The 24,654-nt window shown below is 51.4% G+C and overlaps 2 protein-coding genes across 7 annotated transcripts in view; both read left to right on the forward strand.

Annotated features, from left to right (window-relative positions):
- Positions 1-5,598, forward strand: part of TBCCD1 (TBCC domain containing 1) — a 19,396-nt gene extending 13,798 nt beyond the window's left edge. For 2 of the 5 annotated variants that reach the window (XM_032772447.2, XM_032772444.2), the window contains exon 8: positions 4,971-5,598. The gene's annotated coding sequence lies outside the window, so the exon portion shown is untranslated. The remainder of the gene's footprint in view (positions 1-4,970) is intronic. The other 3 variants (XM_075068613.1, XM_032772445.2, XM_032772446.2) reach the window with 2 other exon arrangements.
- A 1,952-nt stretch (positions 5,599-7,550) lies between these two features.
- Positions 7,551-17,038, forward strand: CRYGS (crystallin gamma S). Of its 2 annotated transcripts, none has more exons than XM_032772456.1 (3): positions 7,551-8,157; positions 12,187-12,429; positions 16,696-17,038. In XM_032772456.1, exons 1-3 carry the CDS (start codon positions 7,969-7,971, stop codon positions 16,966-16,968), a joined length of 705 nt encoding a protein of 234 aa, XP_032628347.1. In that variant the 5' UTR covers positions 7,551-7,968; the 3' UTR covers positions 16,969-17,038. The 2 variants fall into 2 exon arrangements, with proteins under 2 accessions (XP_032628347.1, XP_032628348.1); XM_032772457.2 differs by lacking the exon at positions 7,551-8,157 and adding an exon at positions 9,138-9,234.
- The last annotated feature ends 7,616 nt before the right edge of the window (positions 17,039-24,654 follow it).

Consider the following 24,654-nt stretch of genomic DNA (forward strand, 5'->3'; position numbering starts at 1 on the left):
GGGGGGGGGGGGTTATCCTCTGTCCGGACTGTTTTTTTCTTGGCAGGGCTTACATGCCCAAGTCCTAGGGGTTCAAGTCCTGCAGCAAGCCCATGCCAATGGGTGGCCCCTGCAATGCTTGTCTAAAGTGTCTGGGGGAGGCTCACCAAGCCGGTTGGTGCAGGATTTGCAAGGGGTTTCACCTCAGAACCAAAAAGGAGTGAGACTTTCACCTCAAACAGCTACTTATGGAGATGGCACTTAGACCACAGCCTCTGCCAGCGCGGCAAGACCTGGTGCCGAGCTCATACGGTGCATAGCGCCCCGGCGGCAGTGGTGGAAGCGGCACCCTGGACAGACTCTGGCAGAGACCCGCAGCACCTCCGCTCCAAAACTAGTGGGATCAACCCAGCACTGCCCCCACTCCCCAGTGCAGAAGTGGCACCAGAAGCAAGGGAGGAGCAGCTCTCTGTCCCAGAGGTCCACCTCTCTGGAGCTGGCTAATGGGGCGCATCCTCACGAGGCGCACCCAATGCCGACCTATGCAGAGACGGCACCGTTGACTTTCCCCCCACAAGGGGACCAGCGAGTCTGGTGCCGTTGGACTCCCCAGCCTGGGTCATCAAGGAGGTGGAGCTACCATCCACCTCGGACACCTTTGAGACCATGAAGGACCTGATCACCATGACAGTGCCCAGGTCACCCACTCCTTGCACCAAGCCTCCAGTACCATATCGTATGGCACTGTTTTGAGGCAAACCAGCGATGCTCCAGCCCTTGGCACTGCTGATAAAGTCCCAGTGCTGCTCTAGGTTGTGCCAGCGCTCCTGCTCATGATATCAATCCTTATGTCGATCCCCATTATGCAGCAGGTCCTGGTCCCAGCGCCACTTAGTGACTCCACACAGCTCCAGATCGTGGCACTGCTCTCCAGCCCTTGAGATGAAGGATGCATATTTCCATATAGCAATTCGTCCCGCACGTTGGCATATCCTACGCTTCATGGTCAACCACAAGCATTACCAATTCACTGTTTGCCCTACCATTAGGCCTCTCAACAGCCCCCCAAGTGTTCACCAAGTGCATGCTGGTCGTGGTTGCTTTCCTCCATCAACAGCCGGTGCAGGTATACCCCTACCTCGACGAATGGCTGCTCAGGGGCAACACCAAGGGACAGGTGCAGTCCCAAATCCGTTTGGTCAGGTACATGTTATGAGCTGTCCCTACATAGCAAGATCAAGGAACTGAGGGCAGTGTGCCTAGCCTGCCAGGCCTTTCGGGCCCAACTACAAGGCCAGTGCTTAGCAGTTCTACTGGATACCACCACCGCCATGTTTTACATCAACAAGCAAGGGGAAGCCTGTTCCGCTCCCCTATGCCAGGAGGCCCTTCGGCTGTGGGAGTTCTGCATAGCCCACTCCATTCACCTGGAAGCATCCTTTCTACTAGGAGTTCAGCTCATGCTGTCGGACCGTCTCAGCAGGTCCTTCCGCACTCACAAGTGTTCTGTCCAGCTGAATGTCATACACCTCATTTTCCAAAGGTGCAAGTTTCCCCAGGTCAACCTGTTTGCCACCTGATGCAACAGGAAGTGCCCACTGTTCTGCTCCTTCCAGGGTCACAGCCCAGGCTCCCTCAGATGTCTTCCTGCTACTCTGGAGACATCACCTGCTCTTTGCCTTTCCCCCGTTCCCTCTCATGCACAAGGTCCAACTCAAGGTCTGCAGGGAGGGGGTCTTGGCAACACTGGTACGCTACTCTACTGGAGCGGTCAGTGGACACACTGGTCACACTACCTCTCCTCCCCAACTTACTCACTCAGAGCTACGGTTGCCTCTGTCACCCTGACCTACGGTCCCTCGACCTCACAGCTTGGAAGCTTCATGACTGAACCCCATGGAACTTCTGTACTCAGAACAAGTAAGGAAGGTCCTTGTTGGCCGCAGGAAGCCCTCCACTAGAGCCACGTATCTGGCAAAGTGGAAGAGATTCTTGTGCTGGTGTGACCAGTGTCACAACCTCTCTAGAGGCGCTGGTACCCCGCATCTTGGAGTACCTCCTACCCCTGAAACAGCAAAGCCTGCTGTCGTCCTCCGTAAACGTATACCTCGCTGTTATCTCGGCCTTCCACCCAGGAGCGTTTGGTCAATCTGTCTTCGCCAATCCTATTGTTGGTCGCTTCCACAAAGGTCTGAACCGCCTACATCCCCAGATCAGGCAGCCTGTCCCTGCATGGGACCTTAACCTGGTCCTCTCCACGCTCACGGGGCCTCCATTCGAACCTCTGGCAACCTGCTCCCTCCTGTATCTGTCATGGAAGGTAGCTTTTGCTGGTCTCCATTATGTCTGCTTGGAGGGTGTCTGATCTAAAGGCCTTCACCTCTGACCCACCTTACGCAGTTTTCCACAGGGATAAGGTGCAACTCAGGCCACACCTGGCCTGTCTCTCCAAGGTGGTATTGCACTTCCACACCAACCAGGGGACTTTCCTGCCTGTCTTTTACCCTAAGCCTCATGCCAGTAACTGCAAGCAGAGACTGCACTCCCTCCCACTAAGCTGTTTAGAAAATCGAACCAGTTCATAGCGGTGGTGAACTGGATGAAAGGACTCCTGGTCTCATCTCAAAGAATATCCTCCTGGATCACGTCCCGCATCTGCACGTGCTATGAACTGGCCAGAGTGCCGATCTTGGCTGTCACGGCATACTCCACTAGGGCCCAAGCCTTGTCAGCAGCATTCCTGGCCCAAGAATTCTGCAGGGCAGCGACTGGCCCAAGCTCAGGGCGGCAAGAGCAATTGCACCTGGGAACGCAGCACTTTTGAACCATCCAGTGCCCCTTATAACTTCGAGCCCTGCCATTCAACACCAGATGCCTCAAGAACAAGAGGCAACTATGAAGTGTGTACTGACCCCTTGTTGTAGTCTGCCATCCACAGCACTGTCACTTTAAAGCTTTGCTTCATTGTTTAATTAAAGCTTCATTTCTGCTGGTTTAAAAATCCATTCAGAAAGAGTCAGCGATGCACTTTATGCAGGCAGTCTATTCATTTTGACAAAGTCAGAGGTTTTTACAAAAGGGTAAAGGCACAGACAAAATGAAATAAGGATTGCCACATCTACCACCAATTAGAGACTGCACAGCTCATAATCCAGTCCCAGTTGGGATAACAGCTGGATGTATAACTGCACATTTTCAGGTCTGAAACTCCAGGAGCCATAGACATCCCTGACAGTACTGCACTGGCTGTTTTCCATTTTCCATTGGACATTTTGCTGGCTGCTCAAACCCCTGAGCAAGTCTCCGCACCCCAGCCTCCAACACATCAGAAAGGCTTTCTCACTTACTATCTCAAATATTGTGCAAAATATAATATGCAGCATGTTTTTTTTTTTTTTTCCCCCCTCTAGCTTCTAACCTACTCCACACAGTGCCAATTTCCTTGCAGACGGCCAAATGCACACTCTGCTGTCATTCTGCAGCTACTGAGGCGATAGGATCATGAACCAGGGCGGCAGCAGCAGTCTCCCACGATAACTGGAGCAATTTCCACATCATTAATGTACAGAATGATGCTGGGGGCAAATTCTTCTTTATTCATTCAGATAATTAGAGTTGAAAGAGCCTAGCATTGTGGGCCTTTGCAGACCACCCTGTATTTGTGAATCTGCCACGGTGGTCAACCAGCCCTTGGAACACCATGGAGAAATATCCCTCTGGTTATACACTCTGAGCCATGGTGCGGGAGACAAGCAATTGGCATGTGGGTCCCATCAGTTGCCTCAATGTTATTTGAGAACCCCACATGTGCAAAGCCATCAACTTTCTCCTGAATATTACAAATTGGCTGGTTATGGATCAGTAGCATTTGGAGGTGACCAGCTTGCACATGGCATTGGTGACCAGCATCTCTATGGGTTTGGGCACCGCATGTTGGTATGCTGCCACTGCAGCTCTGGAGTTATCTCAAAAAAGATAGACCTTGCCATCTTGAAATTCTCTCATCGCTGCTGGTTGTCCCAGGTCTATGGAACGATCCTTTCCCACCAATCCCCGCTGGTTTCCCAAGCCGTGAAAAGGTGTTGCACAGTGTGACCCTGCTCCAGCAACAGCTCTGGTAGTAGCAGTTGCTCTGTCTTCCTCATCCTCATCTTTGTCATTGTTCCTCCACCACTGCCCAACCTGCTGCTGAAGGAGCTGCTGCTGGAGCTGCCACATCCACTTGGTAATGTGGTGGGCAGAGTCCAAAGACAAAGCCAAGTTGCTCAGCTTTGAGAGCTGAACTACATCCCAAACAGCCTCTACCTATGTGCAGTTGCCAGCATAGTGGTGTGGAGCATTGCTGGGTCCATGCTGGCTGACAGCAATTTGCAAACGGCACTCGCCTCTCCAGAAAGAGAGGAATGATGGGCTGGAGAGAGCTGAAGCATGAGATATTTTTGAATTTACTCCAAGTCCTGGAATTTCACTGGCTTCTATGCATCCCACTGCATGTAGCGAGAGCAACTGCAGCATTTACACTGCTTAGCATTGACGCAAAGGACCATGGGATACCCTCCGAGAGTGCCGGGCACTTAGTAGTGCATAGCAAGCCGCTGCCATGTGGACACAGAGATGCAGACTGAAAGCAAGCACAGCCAGCCCATGTGTACACTATTAGTGCAGCTTGCGTTAATTATTGTGTTAATATTATGCGTTAAATCTGTGGATTAATTCCTCTGTAAACAAGCCCTTAGTGGCCACTTCCTTCAAGCCTCAAAGAATTCTTTCTTATATAATTGTTTGAATTTCCTAATGGTGGTGCACAAGGAGCCAAACGCTTGCCCCTGGTATGGGTACAATCGCCACATATTTCAAAGGGTGAGGAATAGTTTGCTAAGTCAAACTGAACATGCTGTGGGTTTTTCTCAAGTAAGCTGTTGGCCTGAGGAGGGGAAGTCACTGAATTGTTCGTAATTGCATGGTTGGAGTGAAGTTGTGCTTTGTTACAGCGTTGTGAAGATGGATGGTGACAAGCTGACGCTGGTTTCCAGTGAATACTTTGGGGCCATGCTAGTTAGACACTCCTATGGTATTGCAAATTAATTAGGATATCTGGACCTTGGCATCAGCATGAGCTGGACTTTTTTTTTTTTTTTTTTTCCTGTTTTGTTCAAGACATCACTGCATCACCTTGCTCCTTTCCAGGACTTGGGGTACATCAGCTCTCCAGCCGGCTTCAGGTGGAAACCAGATGAAGGATTACGTGATAAGGAAAGGTGATGCAAAGACAAGCCTGTGCCTTTCTGTGGGCCTCTTAGGCAGGGTGGGTGCCTAGTTAAAATTCTGGGCATGTACGTATCCTGCGAAGGCATTCACACTGGTGTGACGCTGGCTGCAGGGACGTGGGGCTGTTGTGTGTACCTGTCTGTGGAAGAGCTTGTTGCTCCCTTTCATAAATGAAAAGAAAATGTTTTGATTTATTTTTTTTCCCCGTCTTCAGTGTGTAAAATGAACTCAGTGTTTTTCTATGTGGAGATGAAGTTAGCACTTAAAGGATGAAGTTTCATGAAATTGCCTTGTTCTTTTTCTTTGCCTCCTTGCTTCTGTGAAATGTCAATAAATGGAATTTTAAGCTAAGTCAAGCATGTTTCCTAGGAAAAGATTTCTCAATAATGAGGTGGCCAAGGCTTGAGGGGGCTCAGACCCCCAGATCTAAGCACCCTAGCTCAGCTCAGTGGGTGAAGCTCTGCCTCTGGCAGTTCCAAGGCTGGCTTGGTACAGAGCTGCCTGGCTGCCAAGTAGCAGGACAAGCAGAGAGGCACGCCAGAGGCAGCAGCAAGAGGGGTGTGCCAGGCGCCCGCATGGTGCGGAGTCTCTCCTGAGTGCAGCCATGCTCAGTGCTGGTGTGGTGGGGGCAAGGCCTTCTCTGCTGTTGACTGGGAGCAGATCTGGCAATGCAGGAAGGGGAGGGAGTGAGAGGGAAGGAGCTGCAGAGAAAGGAGCCAGACGCAGCCATCCAGCCCCCAAATAACCCCCCACCCAATGTCATCCTACTGCCCCAAAGAAACCCAAACCTCACAAAACCACTTCCTGTTACAGTGCCTCACTCATCCCCCTCACATTTAGAAGAGCCTGCCACAGTAAATCTCTGAATTCTGAGAGTCAGCAGGCCAGCGTGGAGAGCTGGGCTCAGCCCTGTGTGTGTGAGGTGGGCTCACTCTCCTATTGCCCCCCAGCCCTCTGCACACAGGCTGGGATGGAGAGAGCAACCCACACACATGCACTGGAGAGTCGCGTCTGACTGTTTTAACTCATTTCTTCCCACTACAAAGCATATTTTAACCAACCACCTACGGTTCTAACTCCTGTGGTGCTCTAATGACATGTAAATGTGGTCATATTCCATGTGGAGGGAACATACCGTAAGTTCCCTTAGCAGCAGTGGGTGAGACTTCTCAGTCCTGGAGGTCTGTGAGTTTAGTATCAGCTGTGGGATCCCTGTCACGACCGTAGTTTGATCTCAGCAGCATTTCCTGTCATCAGTATTTCAGCTTCCCACAGTTGATAATCAACGGTAGTGGGTCTCGCCCTCAATATCTGCTCTCAAGACTACCAGTCTCCAAGCGTATGTTCACATTGGGATCAAAACTAACCCACGGCTGGCCTGAGTTGGCATTTGGGCTTGGGTTGAAGCCTGAGCTCTGGGACACTGAGAGGGTGGAGGATCCCAGAGCCTAGGCTCCAGCCTGAGCTTGAATGTCTACACTGCAATTTTTAGCTCCTCAGCCGATGCCCCTCACGTTCGAGCCAGCTGACCTAGGGCATGAGCAGGACTCATGGGGTACATACATCTGATTGACCAGTTCACAATTAGTGAGGCAAACGAGGCAAGCTGCTGCGTGGTTGATTACATGCAGCATAGTGAAATGTTTACCCAGCTGGCAAATGTGAAACAGAGAAACCAAACGTGTGGAGCACAAGGAAAATAACGAGATCTGATGCTCTAGCCTGGACATCTTCTGGAGCTATGCATGCATGAGTAACATTTCCAGCAGGCTGCTGGAGCCAGTAAGTGGGAGGGAGAAGGGGGTTGAGGTATGGTATGAGGAGAGACAGTGGGACCACATGTTTCATTGGTATAGCTCCATTGACTTCAGTGGAGGAATGACATCTGATTGACAGCAGCTGGTGATGTAGTCTTCTGGCATTCAGCCAAAACTCTTCTGGGCGTCAGTGGGTGTCATAAATATAAAGGGAAGGGTAACAACCTTTATGTAGGCAGTAACATAAATCCCTCCTGGCCAGGATACAGAATCACGTACCTGTAAGGGATTAATCAGTTCGGTTAACCTAGTTGTGTTTATTTTGCCTGAGTAACAAGTGAAGGTAAGACTTGGGCGTGGCTCTTAGAGGTGTGGGACAAACCCAGCTACACCCTCGGGTACTACCCAATCCAAAATGGATGATGATGAATCTGTCTTGCACATTTGCAGGATGATGATAAAAATCTAATTTGGGAACACACCCTCATAGTGTTGTAATGTCACAGTTTTGCCCCCCACAGCGCAACTTACTCATGCAAACTCCTCTTCCCCAACCCCCTCACAAGTGGATGTCTGTCCTTGGCCCAGGGAAGACATGGAGGTGTTGGCTCTGACGTTCAGCTACCCAGCATTTAAATAGGGGATGTGGGATAGCAAAAGGGAATCCAGTTCTGGGATTAATATACCAAGCCACTGTAGCACCCTTCAGTGGCAGCTGAGTCCTAGGCTGGATGCTGGGATCTTCACAAACAACTCTTGGATTAATGGTGGTGAGTGGTCTCATATCTAGCAGAAAACCAGTGTGTGTAAGTCACAGACCCTGATGCTTAAAGGATTAGGCAGGAAGGAGAATGGGATGCCATTGGGCAGATATCTAGTTCAACCTATTGGCCTCAGGGTGCCTCTGGAGTTGCCAGGGTTTAAAGATGTGCTGATGTAGACAGCAGCTTGTGGAATCATTGGGATGAAATGGATCTGTTCTGACAGACTTGAAATAACGCACTGCTTGCCAAATTTATCTGCTGTCTTTGTCTCTCTAAGCCTTTGGAGTGGTGCCGGCAATAGCTGGAGAGGTGTTTATAACAGAGTGACTTCTGGGGTCACAGACATCTACACCCCTGTGTTCCCTGCTTTGTGCTCCGCCTTGATTGTGGTAAGTATTTACCTAGCCCAGTGCATCGAGTCAGTGTAAGGGTGTTCCTAAGAAGGATGGTCTTGTGGTTGAATCACAGTTGATCTTAGTTCTGTCCCTGACTCTGATATGGACTTCCTGTGGGACTGTGGACACCTCACTTAATCCCTCTGTGCTTCACGTTCCTCATCGTAAAATAGGGATAAAAATCTCTCCCCTGGGTATGTCTGTTAATGTTCTTAACAGCAGTTTGAGCCCCTCAAATGGAGGGTGCTATAGAAATAAAAACTAAGTCTTATATAGAGATCCCTAGATCTCAAAGCACTCTACATAGGTCAATGTCGCTATCCCCATTTTATAGATGGAGAAACTGAGGCACAGAAAGATGAGACTGGCCTACGGTCACCCAGCAGACTGGCAGAGCCAGATTATAGAATGTAGGTCTACTGAGTCCCAGTCCAGTGCACTATCCACTAGGCTACACTGCCCGGTTCAGTGTTATCACTGCTGCACAGACATTCCTGTTACTTGTTTTCAGATAGTGTCCTCTAAGCAGAGGCCATTCTCTCCAGCTCTCTTCCCACCCTTCTGCTGAGCATGTGTTTATGAAACTTGTCGCCACTGCACCCTGCAACCGTTGGAAAATGTCCTCTCACCAGTCTTGGTCCCTTTTTACAGAGGGGCGCGCAGGGCCTGAGATTCTTGGATTCTAGTCGATCAATCTTTTTTAGCATGTTCAAAGCAGAGAGAGCAGCCAAACTGTGTCATCGCCCCAGGCAGGGGGCTTCTTAATTGGAATGTTTTTGGCCGAGTTTTGGTGTTCTGACTCAGCAGACCATTCAGCTCTGATGTTGCAACAGCCAAAAAATAAAGGGCACAGCAAAGCCTCCCTTTATTCCCTAATCCTGTTTGCTTTTCTAGAAACAATCCCTAGCCCTAGAATCACTGACTCAATTCTTGGATCCCATTCTCATGACAAAGCGAATGTCTGGTACAAAAGGGGCCCCCAGATTCTGGGTCTTTGCAGTTGCTTCTGTAATTCCTGCAGCAGCTGGGGTGTAGTGCCTAGAACGGAAAATGTCCAAAACAGGAATCAGGGTAAGTTTGTGTGTGTATCTTTCCGAGGGGAAGAGATGCAACTTAGGAAGCTGCTCTTGTTTACAAACATGGCAGAAGTGCAGAAAGAGCTTAGGGTAATGGAGCAGAATTTTGCACAGTGGTAGGGAGAGTCTGTTATTTCTCTGAAAGAAGATCAATGAATAAAAAGCAAGTGTTTCAAAAATGTATGTGACTTTTCCACTGGGGACAGGAGCTTTTCAAACCGAAAGCTTGCTCAGGTTGATAAAATGACTTTAAAATACAGGGCTGTATTTTGAGTGACAAAGACAGTTTTTCCTCCCTTTTTCTTCAGACTGGATATTTCTCTTTCTGCTACGGTACATCAGGAGAGTGGAGGTGGGAGCAAATGCTGTGGCTGCTGGGGAGACTTTCAAATGTGCCTAGTGCCTCATGCTCTCCTCAGTGTCTTACTGGGGAAGGTTGCTGTGCCATGGAGAGCGTGGCAAGCTTGCGGGAAGATGCGCTGTCTGTCTGCAAAGCATCTGAATTCCAAAGCTAGCAGCTAGCACCAGTGTATGCTCCATAGTTAGGCTATCGAGGAGAAAGTACAGTGTGACTGCTGGGATGCTGATGCCTGACTCTCTGATCACAGGTAGGGGGAGACCAGTTGTGTGAAGTGTATCATACTGCCAAAAAGGGCACTGCCCAGACACCTGAGGTTCTTCAGGGTATGTTTACCTCAGCGTTTTGGAGTGAGCCTCCCAGCCTAGGGTGACAGACTTGGGCTAGCAGGGCTTGTGCCAGCATTCTAAAAATACCTGTGCAGACAGCGCTTTGAAGGTGCCACTCGGGCTGGAGCTAGGACTCTGAAGCCCACACCCTTCCCTAGCCTTCAGAGCCCGAACTGCGGCTTCAAAGTGCTGTCTACACCACTATTTCTAGAGCATGAGCACTAAAACGGGCACAATGACACTTTGCATGGCATGCCATGCAAAATATTCTTGACATCTGCTCCTGTCTCCAAGTCCCATTGCAGCATGAGAACAGGGTACTGCAGGCAGGCAGAGACCTGCCCCAGTATCAGGTGGGCACAAGGGTCTGCTCATGTAGAACTTACTTTCCTACTGGGACCTAAGCTCTTCTAAGCAGGGGGAAAGGTGCTTTGTCTGACAGCTGGTGGTGTTGGGGCTGAGCCTGTCGGTGGACAGTAACTGACTAAAGATCAAGGACAGAGGTTCACTCACTGCTTCACTAACTTCTTTTCTTGTTGCTGATGTAACTTAAATTGTGGGGAGCAGGAGGCTCCAGTGCCCTCAGAGAGGCAGGATGATCCAGTGGTTAGGGCACAAGCCTAGGACTCGGGAGACCTGCTGTGCCACAGACTTGCTGTGTGACCTTGGGCAAGTCTCTTAGCCTCTCTCTGCCTCAGCTCGGCACCTGTATAATAGTGACGCCAGCACTGCCCTGCCTCATGGGCTATTGTTACTGATTGTAAAGAGCTCATATGCTATGGTAATGGGGCCCACACAAGCACCTATTACCCCAAATGCATTATGTGCTGTGGAGCCCCTACCTTGGTGTTCTGGCAGTTAATGGGGTAGAGTTACACTAGGGGGTTGGTTGGTTGACTGAGGGGTTGGAATGTCACATGTGACGGCTATTTCAGGCTGGTGCACTCCAAGCACTGTGTGGGTTGTCAGGCCATTGCAGAGATGGGACAGGAGTTTAGAACTGCAATCTAGAATTCACCAGTCACTTCCCTGCAGGTTAGAGCTGAGCCATCTCACTTGAACTAAGGATCTGTGCCTCCTGCAGTGAAGTCTGTGTGTGTGAACGGAGCTTAGTGGAGGGCTGGTGGAGAGGAGCATGTTCCTTACACATTCCCATGAGCTCTTCTCACTAAGGCTAGACATACTGATCCTTATTGTTCGTCCATTCTTTGCTCTGTGGACATAAACTTCAGGGGTTTTCAGTTCCCTTTGTGGTCATGTTTGAAGAGAGACGGGAAGCAGCCTGCAAACAGGAGCAGCAAATTGTTCTCTGTGCCAACAAAATTTCGATTTGCTTGGTTAAAGCAAATTGGGGGCGGGAGAGGGAAGTCAAATGTATTTTACAAATTTCACTTTTGAACCTTTTTTCCAATGCTAAAATAAAATGGTCATATTATGGCATCATAGCTTCGGAAGTGGAAACAGGCTGCTGTATGTTCTAAGAACTATGAAAGGGAAAATCATGCAGTTAATAGATAAGGCCCGATCATGCAAACATTCACATGCTTAGTTTTAAAGCATGCAGGTAGCTCTCTCACACAGTATTTGGAGGTAGGACCTTCAAGCCTAAATGTCTTTACCTCTGTTACTAACCGTCCCTGAAATAATTAAAATGACAAGAGATGTGAACCAGACTAACCTTTTCCCTCTTGATGGTTTGTTTACTTTTTGCATTTCTCTTAGTGTGGCCAATGAAAACAGGCAGTTTCATTCATCAAAATGAAAACAGAACTGTGGTGTTTGGGTTGTAAACAGCAGTGCCAGCCTGGTCGCTCTTGTTACAAAACTGGCCTTCCCTCGGGCTACTCACTCTTCTAGGGACTATTGGTGGGTATGAGGCTTCACAGAATTGGGCCCAATGCAAGCAATTTAAACTAAAGCAACCTTCTCCCCCCCATCCCAATTTTTTTTATTGCCTCTTTCTTTGAACGTCATTCAAACCATTCTAATAATATTAGGTTTTGTCATTTCTACCCAGGGCAGTCCCTTTAACTGCTCACAGTTAATGATGCTCCTTTATGTTAAAGGCAGTAGCTAAGGAGTCAGCTGTGTTAAAATGGTATGGTTTCAACTAACGCATGCTTGCTTCAGTGACAGCACTTGCAGTTCGCACCTCCTCAGCCTGCCTCTTCGCTGCTTTTGTCCAAGAGCCATTGACTGAGCCAACCCCATCTGTTTGGAAGAAGGAACCTCCCCTCTCTCTGCTTTGCTTGTGTTTCAGATCACTTTCTACGAAGACAAGCATTTCCAGGGCCGTCGCTATGAGTGTGACAGTAACTGCCCTGATTTTCACACCTACCTAAGCCGCTGCAACTCCATCCGAGTGGAGGGGGGTGCTTGGGTTGTCTATGAGCGGCCTAACTTTGCAGGGAACATGTACGTTCTGACCCATGGCGAGTACCCCGAGTACCAGCGCTGGATGGGCCTTAATGACCGCCTCAGCTCATGCAAAGCCATTCACTTAGTAAGTCTGACCTTCCCTTCCTCTCCCCAGCCTCCCCCAAAGTACACGTGTTGCTGCTCCTCAGTAACAGGTAACACAATGGATGGGATATTCCCAGATATACTTGAGAACAAGGTTAAGAGAATCCCATCAGGTCACATGGGACAATTTCTGCATCATCAGAAGTTCCAATCTGAGGGGCAAGTGAACAAAGCACAGCCCTGCGAAGGCAGAGAGAGTAAGAAAACCTTCCCAGGAAAGCTGCAGTGTTTTCATGTAGAACATGGCTGTAGTTCTATTGAAACGCTGCTGCAACTCAGCCTAACCCACAACAGAGGGAAATGCTCTGAGCTTCCCCATGGCCCGGCGAAGTGGGGCAAAGAAATTTGATGTCAACAGATAAGAGAAACTCCCCCACTGATTTCAGTGAGAAAAGCAGTTTGCTTTGGGCAGGTTGCAGGTAAGTTTCAGTGGGTACCTCTAACAATTGGGGTATCAGCGTAGTTTTGTTTGGAAATAAGGTTGCTGCAGTTTGCTTCTAGGCAGCTGGGATTTGGAATTTATACAGGGGAGGTAGTTACTCTGTACCTTGCTTTCCTGAGTTTGCTCCTCTTCCTTGCAGACACAGTTTGCAGCAACTGGCATGTACACATGGTGCTATTTCCCTAAGTATCCATGTCAGTTAGGGGCACAAGACCCCTGGGAATTCCCATCCCTGGGATTTGTGCTTCCCACTCAGTTGCTCTGGAGAATCTCCCCTGCATGGCCTGTGCCAGCCTGGATTTGTCTGAACCTCTGTAGCTTGTTTCCCACTCTGCTTCCCGCTAGAACCGATCTCCTGGTCATTCAGTTTCAGTGCAGCTGGCACTAGAGAGAGGAGATGGCTGCCAGGCAGTGGCTCAGCCCACAGGCCCCAACGGTGGGATGTAGGTAAGGGAATGGTTCCCAAGGAGCACTCTGCTGGTGAGGACTTGCAGGGGCCTGCCTGTGCATAAATCCCACACCCCATCTGCCTAGTTAAAGTTAATTGAAAACAAAACCACTTGCCCCCTCTTCCCTGGGATTCAGCATATGGTTGGAGATGCGAGACAGTGTGCTGCCTGCTTTTTGCATTGACTCAACTGGACATAGCCTCCATCCCTTTCAGTCAGACTTCCAGCTGCTTCACGGTATATGTACAGCCTGCGTGGAAGGAGCTCGCTTTCTGCAGCAGGGGCTGGGAAGGACAGTGAGGATGTGAAATAAAGCCAATTGTGTTTTGATACAAGACCTTTAGGAGAGGGCAGAATCCTCTTTGCCACATGCTGGCAGCAGAAAGGAGCAGTGAAGTGGGTGAGAACAACTCCAACTCATGGAGGGCTGTTCTTGCCTCTCAGGATCATTAGCAGAGCATGGGGAGCAGCACGAGGGGGAGCAGCCCTGAGCCAGATAGATCCCTCAACTGCCCAAGACTAGAGAGCGCAAAAGGGGACTTTTAAGCCTTGTATAACCTCAGGCACCTGCCCCAAGTGCAGGAACATTGGATCTAAGATTTCTCATTCTGCCATGGTCGCAAATTGCTCCATCCAAGCATTTCAGTAGCTCCTGCCAGCACTTGCAGAGCATGGGGCCTGGCCTTTGGAAATACTGGCTGTGTACCTGCTGCACTGAGGAACCCATGCTTACCTGCTCTCACACAGGAGTGGGTGTGAGCTCTGTCCTGCAACTGGCACTGGCACTGGCACCAGCTCAGCCCGTGGGCAACCTGCTGAGTGAGCAAGGGGCAGCGAACACTCAATACTGGTGCGAAAGAAACAGCTGATGCATAAGGTGGATGGGAAGGCGGGTTCCCTTCCAAAAGTTTAGAGGAAGGGAATGTGGGATAGGCTGGCAGGGTGTGACAGGGTAACCAAGGCATGTACCCCTGAGTACAGGCAAATGGGACCCTGAGCGAAGGGCAGGCAGTTTTCCCAGGGCATTCCCCTTCCTTAGTCTACGCTGGGAGTTCCTGTGGCTATCAAAGGAGAACACAGTGCTTGGCTGGCTTTTTTTGCCCTTCTTTTAAAGGAAGGCTTTGCCGCTTGTGCTCAGCCTGCCAGCGTGAGGAACCCGGTGCCATGACTAGGCTGTGAAGAGCAGGGAAGCTTTCATCCGCTGCTGGCATTCATGTGACCTTCTCCACTGGCAGGGAATAAAAGCCAGGTGCATCAAAAGCACAGGCCAAAGCTGATGGTATACAGCACCCCTTTGCATTATCCTGCATGTGTTGGTTGGAAATGGAAATGTATTGATCTGATCAAATGCTTTTGTAGCTTTGTAGTGCAGCTGCCCCATGAACTATTAAATATGGAATAAACAGCCCTAAAAACGCAGGTCACATGGAAGGAGGGGGGGCCAAGTCTCAGTGTAATGCTGGAGGCAATCAGTGTGCTTAACAGTGATGCCCTGTGGCAACGAAGGAGTGTAAACTAAGAGAGGATAAACCAGTGTCCAGCCAGCTAGTGCCCAGAGCACTGCCCTTGCCAGAGGAGGGAAATCCAGCCCATTAAGTACTGCATGCCTCCACATTCCAGAGCCAGGACTGGGGCATGAGCAGCTGCTCTAGCATCCTCCAGCCAGAGCATACTGTCCCACAGGGGGCTCTGGAGCAGCTGGGTGAACCCCAGAGGACACCACCTCCCCTGCCACTGGTCTCAAAGAGCTGCCCCTTCCGCTTGTTTTAACAGTGTTGGAGCACTGCTGATATTCTATAATTAAACAGTGGGCGGAAGTATTTAACTTGTAATTCTGACTATTAACCCAGTCAGCTGGTGCCTGGTTTAGAGGCTTTTGCCTCCCATGCTGCCTTCACCAGTGCCAGGGCCTCGTAGTGGTATGTGACTGCCTTCAGCTGTGATCAGTGCCTGAAAGAGCCAACTGATGGGGACACTCAGCTAGGGGGTCATTAGATGAATGTGAGCTGTGGGAAACTTCTCCATGTGGGCATGGGACTCCAGCTCATCCAAGGCAGCAGTGAAGCGTTCCTTTCTGGTGGGGAGGGCAAGAGGAACAAGCTGTCCTGAGGTGAGGCAGTTCATCACCCCATGGGAAACGGTGACATTCAGCTTGGAGCTGGTGGTGGTAACAAACCAGGGAGGGAGGGATGAGGTGGGCCAGGCTGCATGGGAAGCTGCAGATTAACACCCTTGCAGCGCTTATGGCTATTCAATGCTTGAAATCTCAGCAAATATAACATCTTGCACATGTGAAATGTGAGACTGTCACCATCTCATTGACCCCTTACTGCCCTGGGGCTCACTGCAGCTCCAGTTCTGAAACCTGCAGCAACCGAAGGGTTAAAGCAGTGGGAATCCGTTTAAAACACTGAAGTGCAGCCTGCCAAAGTGCATCTCATCTGTCACCAGCAGTGCCCTGGCCTCTCCCCACTTGAGCCTGGGTTTGCCTTACCCAGCCCCATATCCAGTCTTTTCCACCCAGGGATCCTAATGCTGCATAGCAGGATGGCAGCATCTGACACCATCTGGAGATGGGCCAGTGACTACATGAGGTGTAAAGTGGGGGAGAATCAGACCTCTGAGCCTGCAGGGCCTGCTCAAGTGTTAACATCTCTGGGCAGTGGAGGAGCCAATACTGGTACAGCAAAAAAAAATCCAGTCAGCCTTGAGGTGCAACAAACTAACCCAGGTGAACTGGAAAGCCAGCCGATTGTTTTGGTCAGGCCTGTCCCTTTTATAGATCTGGGAGCTACCTCTTCCCCCATCTCTCCTAGTCACTATGTTTCCATCATCAGTGCATTCCCCAGGATTGGGGGGGAGAGGGGAGGTTTCGTGCCTCTCAAGTGTAATGAGGCCCCTTTAATTGTCCACCTGTGATGCTCATAAACAGTACAGTCCCATGCAAACCCAGGGTATCCATGGCCAGTGGCCTCCTGCAGCCTCCATCCAAAGCCAATGGGACATGAAGAAGGATCTTGCACAGGAGTGCAATGAGCGAGGGGTTTTGTGGCATAACAGCTGATGCTACTTGGAGTTCTGGGAGGGAAACAAAACCTGCTCCACTGTGTAAATCAATCCCTAGCTACCAGGGGTTAGGATGAAACCTTGAGAGGTAGATTACCATACATCTGTTTGTTGTGGGGTCCTTTATCTTCCTCTGGAGCATCTGGCAATTGCCAGAGGCAGGATCCTGAATGAGCTGACTCAGGTGCGATCCAGCCCGGCAGTTCCTATGCTCCCTGTGTATAGTGAGAGAAAGCCTGAACTGTGCTGCTGTGCCCAGCAATGTGTGATTCTCTACCTCCTGTTCCAGTCCAGTGGAAGCCAGCACCACATTCAGATCTTTGAGAAGGGGGACTTTGGTGGCCAGATGTACGAATCTACGGAGGACTGCCCTTCAGTCATGGACGAGTTCCACATCCGGGAAATCCATGCCTGCAAAGTGCTGGAAGGGGCCTGGGTATTCTATGAGCACCCCAACTTCCGGGGCAGGCAGTACCTCTTGGAGAAGGGGGAGTACCGCAAGCCTGTTGACTGGGGGGCTGTGTCCCCCACTGTCCAGTCCTTCCGCTGCATTGCAGAGTGAAGGGTGGGGCAGCTTCCCCTTTGCCAGGGAAACTGCGTGGAGTCTGTGAATAAAGCAAGTGGCTGATGCAGTGCTGCCTGTCCTGCTTATTTCCACTCCAGTTGTTGGGCCCTGGCTGACTGCACCCCGCAGCTACCCCTCACTCACACTAGGGGCTAGACCTTTGCTACCATTCACCCCTCCCTGCCCTGTGCCAGCTCCTCCCCTCCCCATGGCACCAGTGCTCCCCTCCCCATCCTGTTAGTGTTGCCAGGTGTCCAGCTTTTGAACAGAACGCCGGGTCTAAAAGGAACCCTGGCGGCTCCAGTCAGCACTGCTGACCAGGCTGTTAAAAGTCCGGTCACTGATGCAGCGGGACTAAGGCAGGCTCCTTGCCTGCTCTGGCTTCATGCAGCTCCTGGAAGTGGCCGGCATGTCCCTATGGCCTCTAGGCAGAGAGACAGTCAGGAAGCTCAGCGTGCTGCCCCTGCCTCAAGCACCAGCTCCACAGCTCCCATTGTCTGGGAATTGCAGCCAATGGGAGCTGCCACATGAGCACCGTGCAGAGCTGACTGGGCACGCCTCTGCCTAGGAGCTAGATATGCCAGACGCTTCTGGGAGCAGTGCAGGGCTAGGGCAGGCAGGGAGCCTGCCTTAGCCCTGCTGTGCTGTCAACTGGGAACCGCCTGAGGTAAGTGCTGCCTAGGCAGAACCTTCAACCCAACCCCCTTGCCTCAGACTGGAACCCTCTCCTACACCCTGACTCCCTCCCAGACCCCGCACCTCCACCTGCAACCCAACCCCCTGTCCCAGGTTGGAACCCACACTCAAACTCCCTCCTGGAGCCTGCATCTTGCCCGCACTCCCAGACTCTGCCCCCCATCCCCCTGCCCTGGTCCTGACCCCTCCTCCTGCACTCCAAACCCCTCGGCCCCAGCCTGGAGCCCCCTCCTGCACCCCAAATCTCTTATCCCTGGCCCTATCCCAGAGCCTGCACCCCCATCCAGAGCCATCACCCCCTCCCGCACCCCAACCCCCTGCCCCAGCCCAGTGAAAGTGATTGAGAGTGGGGGAGAGCAAGCGATGGAGGGAGGGGGCTGGAGTGAGTAGGAATGGGGCCTCAGAGAAGGGGCAGGGCAGGGGGTGGGGCAAGGGTGTTCAGTTTTGTGCAATTAGAAAGCTGGCAACCCTACACCCTGTGCCAGCCTCACCCCTTCCCATGGCACCAGTGCTCCCCTTTCTGCCCTATGCCAGTCCCTGCCTGGCTAGCCCTACTGGCAGCCCTGGCTCCCAGTGCCCCAGGCTTGATTCTCCATGGCCATGCACCCTGGGGTGGCCTTTGGGGGCCTGTGTATTCAGATCCTGGCCTCAGTCACCTGCCCTGCTTCCAAAGAGCGGTGACTGGTCACCTACCAAAGGTGATAGCATGTGGGGCCTTGTGTCTGTCGTGCCAGCCTCCCCCAGCACTGTGCATTGTCCCGCCAGCAGGTACCTGCTGGGATTGGGCCCTCACCACAGCGCCAGCCATGCTAAAGCAGAGAGCTGCTCACAAGGGACAGAGATGTGTGGAGGAACTAGGAAAGGGAAGTCAAGGTGAACCCAAGAAAGGGAGAGCACGAGGGGAAGGATCCCAATAAGGGATAGAGAGCTGCAGCCCCACTTCCTGCGGGGGCAGCCAGGGAGTTTTGGTAGCTCAGCCTCTTTGTGACCAAGAGATGCCTTGTGCCTGCTTTTCAGAATACCCCCAGCTCTGTGCAGACGTGGCTGCTGCTCACCAGGGCAGGAGGGAGGGAGACTCAGCTGAGAGACGGGCTCCAGGGAGAGCCAGACAGAGGTGGGGTTGGGGAAACAGGCACAGAGGCTGGGGAAAGAGGAAGAAAAGAGAGATGAAGGCGAGAGAGCAAACGGGTGAGAGAAATGAATGATATGGGAAGAGGAAGGAAGGAAGAAATGGGGGGATGGCAGGAAAAGGACATAGCTCAGGTGGAAGCAAGGGCCTGCCTGTGCAGAGCCTGGAATGGGAAATCATTCGTATGGCTCATGGTTAATGGTCTGTGTTCCAATGGTATCAAAAGGCACCAAACAAAATCAGGGCCCCATCGTGCTGGGTGCCGCACTTACACGCACTGGGAGAATCTCATCCCCAATAAGCGTACAGTGTAGGCCCAGCCTCTGCTGACTGCTGGAGCACCTGTCTCTGACGTCCAGGGGTGCCCCGGACCAAATGGGCCTGCTCGCGTCGTTAAAGCTGAGCACGTGCCCTCCATCTCTGTAGGCCTGGGGCCATGTATGTACATTGCAGCCTGTGCAGCCAGGGTTGCCGGCGACACTCACATTCGCTTGTCAGCATTTTGTCTTTCCACCTTTTGGGGGTGGCACAGAAATATTCTCACCCTACAGCGGCCGTGCAGCTAAGGCTGACCCCAGTGAATGCCTTCACGGGGGAAGAACGAACTGTTCCTTGGAAGGGAAATAAACCCAATAGCCCCCGAGGGACCATTCTCAGATGCAGCAGGTTTTCCCCAGCCAGAGGGTCCAGCTTTCCTTGGTTCCTGGTCTTGGCCTCTCCTGAAGAGGTGTGTTTTCTCGCTGTGCCACCAGGTGTCAGGCTGGCTCTGCTGGGCCCACCACCGCTGGTGTAATCATTCACATTTCCTGTGCACATCAGTGTGCAGAACATGACAAATATCCATTTTGCGGGGCATGTTCTCTGCACAGGACTCTGGGGAGCCAGCGAGTTTTTTGCATATCAAACAAGGGAACCGGAGACTTTGGATAATGACATTTGCTGCTTAAAGAGAGCCCCTCCCAGCAATGGCCCTGCAGTCTCGTCCAGGTTGATAGATGAGGTTATTACATGGCAGTGAGGCAGGTTAAGTGATGCTTGTCAGGCGCTGCAGGGATACAGCCCCTTATGAGTACATTAGTAATTGGGGGTGGGGCGTGTGGGAAAGGGTCCTGCTCCAGAGGAGAGGGGCTCTGCTGCAGCACAGACGGGAAAGCAGGGGGGTCGGGGTGGGGGCTGCATGCCCTGGTTGTAAGGGACTAGATGTAAGAGGAAGGGCCCAGTGGGCAAGTTTAACTGAGGAAGGAGGCCTGTGGCATGGCTCCGGCCGTGGGCACAATGTGTTTAGAGAGATGGCTGTGGGGAGAAGCCGCTGCAGCTGGAAAAGCAATCGTCTGCCCAAAGCAGCTACAGCCTCTTCCCCCACCTGGACAGCAAGGAAGCCGAAGAAACCCCTCCTCACTGTCCTGGAGCAGGAGTGTACAGGGCTTCCTCCAGCTCACATGTCCTGCCCAGCTAGGCCCAAGTCATGTAAGCCACTGCCCTTAGCCTTAACCCAGAGCGCTGGACGCAGAGGGGGCCCAGTGGCTGCTGAGCTCTGTGGGCTGCTCCTTGCCAGGTGCATGGACAATTCCTGTGGATCGCTCCCAGGGAAGGGTGGCACATTCCCCATCCCGCCGGCAGAGTCCTTTGCTGCTTTCCTCCTTTGCACTCAGCTTTTCCAATGTGTTCCTGATCAGTCTCATTTCTCCTCCTCTTTCCCTTTCTCTGTCCCCTTCTCTCCGTGTTGTCTCCTCCTTTCACACTATCGGCCCTTCAGTCCACTCTTCCCCACCAGTCTCCCTCTTCTCTCCCCTTCCATTCTCTTCCCATCCTGTACTCCTTTGCTCTCACCCTCCTCTGTCACCATTGCCTGCCCACAGGCTGCGCATACTTCCCTTGGAGCCAGCAATATCCCTCACAGGACAAGAAACACAGCTAAAGCAGCCCTGGTCCCTTCGCTTCTAGTCTGCCCAGCCAGTCTCATGGCTCTTTGCAGGTGGTGATGGAGCTCTGCCTTGTTTAGAAAGGGGACCATTGTGTGCATGCAGTGGAGCACACCTTCCTTTTCACCAACACCCCAGGAGAAGCGGGCGTTGCGGGTCCAGAAAGGCAGCGTGGCCCTATAGTGGAGCACTGTGCTGTCCATTCCATGCACACTCGCCTCTAGGCACAGGATGCCCTGCCACGCACATAGTGAGATCCCCTTTCCATGCACTCAGCAGGGTCCGGCCTGTACACATGCGGTCTCTTCAACATACACATAGTGCAGTTGGCTTCCTGTGCACGCAGGTGGCAGCTTTCAATACCTTTGTTGGGGCTCCCCCCCAGTGTGTTCCCACAACCTGATGTCCCTCACCCTGGCACAACAGCAACCACTGAGGCAGATTTGAGGATATCTTAGGGACGATTAGATCATCTAGTCCAGGGGTGGGCAAACTACGGCCCACAGGCTGGATCCGGCCTGTCAAGGCTTTGGATCCGGTCTGTGGGATTGCCAGCCCCATGGTACAGCGCAGCTAAGGTAGGCTCCCTGCCTGCCCTGGCCCTGCGCCGCTCCCAGAAGCGGCCAGTACCATGTCCCTGTGGCCCATGGGGGAGGCAGAGGGCTCTGTGCACTGCCCTTGCCTGCAGGCACTGCCCCCCGCAGCTGCCATTGGCTGGGAACAGGGAACTGCGGCCAATGGGAGCTTGGGTGGAGGTAACCACAGGTGAGGGCAGTGCACGGAGCCCTTTGCCCCCCCTCTCCCAGGGGCCGGGGGATGTGGTGCCGGCTGCTTCTGGGAGCGGTGCAGAGTGAGGGCAGGAAGGGAGACAGCCTTAGCCCCATTGTGCACTGCTGCCACCCTGGAGGTGCTCAAGGTAAGTGGCACTGGGCTGGAGCCTGCACCCTGAACCCCTCCTGCACCCCACACTCCAACCTGCTGCCTTGAGCCCCCTGCCACACCCTGCACCCCTCCTGCACCTCAACGCTCTGCCCTGAGCCCCCAACCCCCTGCCCTGAGCCCCCTCATACATTCTGCACCTCTCTTGAACCCCAACCCCTTGCCCTGAGCCCCTTCCCGCACACCACACCCCCTCCTACACCCTGCACTACCTCCTGCAACCCAACCTCCTGCCCAGCCCTACATTCATAGCCCTGCATGCAATTTCCCCACCCAGATGTGGCCCTCGGGTCAAAAAGTTTGGCCACCCCTGATCTAGTCTGACCTCCCGCACATCACAGGCTATTGCATTCCACCCCAAACACCCCTGGGTTGAGCCCAATGATTGAGTTCGATTGTAGCGAGGAGGTGTGGCCTCTCGGAGATTCAGAGGTAGGAACGGCCGGACGACCCCTGGTGAGTGGAACCTGGAAGGCCTTGTCCACCCCTCCGAATGCAGAGGGGCAGGACAGGAACAGAAAATACAAAAGGCCGTCCCTGCAGCTCAGCTGAGCTGGAGCTGCTGAAGGAGATAGGTGCTTCCAACCTGCTGCTGGAGCAGGAGCCTGCAGAAGACCCTCTGCTGTCCTGAGGACTTACTAGAGCTGCCAGACATGCCTGATGCTGAGGAGCTGCTGGGATTGCCAATGGTGATGTACCCCAGGGAGATGGAGGATGACCCTGGGACTCAGGTACACCCTGAGGGGAGGGGAGGAAGTAGCTCAGGGATGGCTGACTCTAGTCTGGCTGTATTGCTGCCTGAACACAGGTCAGCATATTGTGGCTGGATTCCCTGCTGACCCAGTGGTGGAACTCTCTGCCTTGGGCTGGGACCCGGTGGGCCCGGGTCCCCCTAACCTTTGCCACCCCACCCGTGAGGTGGCAGCTTCCCCACCATAGGCCAGGAGGCCTGTGTTTGTCTACTTTCTACCAGAGCTAGGATGCTAGACCAGTCACTGCTCTGCCCTGCCTGAGGGCAGGAGCCTTAGGCTTCTCTGGTACTCTGCCCTGCCCGAAGGCCTGGGCCCCGATGGCAGATAAATGCTTGGCCTTGTTGAGAGAGCCTGAGCTCTAGAGACAGCTAATTTCCCCCTTTTACAGATTACCCTTCTGAGTATGTGACAGCGAGGAGGTGTGGCCTCCCTTGGAGATTGACAGGGAGGGATGGCCACACACATCTACTTTGACTAAAGCATTTCAATCCCCAGGAGACTAATGTGTGCACTGCAAGCAGAGACCTTTTGAGTTTACAAATCAAGAGAAATATATATTTTTAAAAGTGGTGTGTCCTCTTGTTTTCCCCCTTTGATTACTGAGGGAAAGACCTGTCTTTTTAGATTTGTCAATCACTTACCATGCTTGGGGAGGCACCATTCAAATAGAGCTGGGCAAAAGATTTTGGAATCAGATATCTGCACTGAAATTTTGAAATTGGAAAAAAAGAAAAAAGACTTTGGCAAAGTTTGCACAGATTTCCCCCTCTCCTTTCATTTTTCCACCAGTTGCTGAGCTGGTCAAAATTTTGATTTGAAATGTCCCATTTCAAAATTGAAAAGGGGAAAAAAAATTGTAATCCTCCTCCCTGTTTAAAACAGCAGGCTTAATCCAGTGACCATATCACTAACAGAGCATTTTTCATATGGCGCAACTAAAGAAAAGCTCAATGAACTGGCTGAGAGGCAGTGTTGTCTAGTAGGTTAAGCACTGGCTGTTTAATCTTCAGACCTGCAGTCAGCTCTCAGATATGGCTCTTATTTGGTGTTGTTTAGTTTTTGTTTTTTTTAGCATCTCTGACCAGTGTTCATGGTGATGGTGCTGAAAGCTGTGCAGGGCAAATCGATAAGGTTGCCAGTTTTGGTTGGACATATTCCTGGAGGCTTCATCACCTGACAACATCTTAATTCCTGGAGACTCCTGTGCAATCCTGGGGGTTGGCAGCCCTATACATGGGAGTGTCACACTTAGCTCTATGCAAGTGGCTGATTCTTCCTGGGCCTCAGTCACCCTGTGTCTGAAAAGAGGCCAGCCAGCCATTCTCTCTTCTGTAGAGCACTGGAGCATGTACAAATGAACAAGTGCAAAGTAGCACACTTAAGCCCATTTTACAGATAGAGAACTGGGAACCAGGAGAGCTGAGAGAGGTGGCTGGATGGATTTGAGTGTAACCCTTCTGCCAGGCCCTAAGGCTAAGGCCAGCCACGAGGGCTGGTTTGAAATGTGTAGGGGTCCTTCTTGAAAAATAAATAAAACATCTCACGTAGGGCTGTCAATTAATCACAGTGAACTCAGGCAATTAACTAAAAAAAAATTGTGATTAAAAAAATCAGCTGTGGTTAATCACAGTTTTAATCGCACTGTTAAACAATAGAATACCAACTGAAATTTATTAAATATTTTGGGGTGTTTTTCTGCATTTTCAAACATAGTGATTTTAATTACAACATCATATACAAAATAGACAATGTTCACTTTATATTATTGTTTTCTATTACAAATATTTGCACTGTAAAAATGGCAAACAAAAGGAATAGTATTTTTCAACTCACCTCACAGAAGTACTGTAGTGCAATGTCTTTATCATGAAAGTGCAATTTACAAACGTAGATTTTTTTTTGTTACATAACTGCACTCAAAAACAAAACAGTGTAAAACTTTAGAGCCTAGAAGTCCACTCAGTCCTACTTCTTGTTCAGCCAATCACTCAGACAAACAAGTTTGTTTACATTTATGGGAGATAATGCTGCCCGCTTCTTGATTACAATGTCACCTTAAATTTATAACATTTTTTTGCATGGTGCTTTTGTAGCCAGCATTACAAGGTCTTTACATGCCAGATATGCTAAATATTTGTATGCCCCTTCATGCTTCAGCCACCATTCCAGAGGACATACTTCCATGCTGATGATGCTTATTATTTAATGCATTAATTAAATTTGTGATTAAACTCCTTGTATGTCT

The sequence above is a fragment of the Chelonoidis abingdonii genome, chromosome 8 (genome assembly GCF_003597395.2).
Source record: "Chelonoidis abingdonii isolate Lonesome George chromosome 8, CheloAbing_2.0, whole genome shotgun sequence".
NCBI lineage: Eukaryota > Metazoa > Chordata > Testudines > Testudinidae > Chelonoidis > Chelonoidis abingdonii.

Excerpts from the sequence above, each read along its gene's own strand:
- CRYGS (XM_032772456.1), top strand. The coding sequence starts at position 7,969 with ATGAAATGGATCTGTTCTGACAGACTTGAAATAACGCACTGCTTGCCA. Across the intron at positions 8,158-12,186 it reads TGTGCTCCGCCTTGATTGTG|ATCACTTTCTACGAAGACAA; the intron begins GTAAGTATTTAC and ends CTTGTGTTTCAG. Across the intron at positions 12,430-16,695 it reads CATGCAAAGCCATTCACTTA|TCCAGTGGAAGCCAGCACCA; the intron begins GTAAGTCTGACC and ends CTCCTGTTCCAG.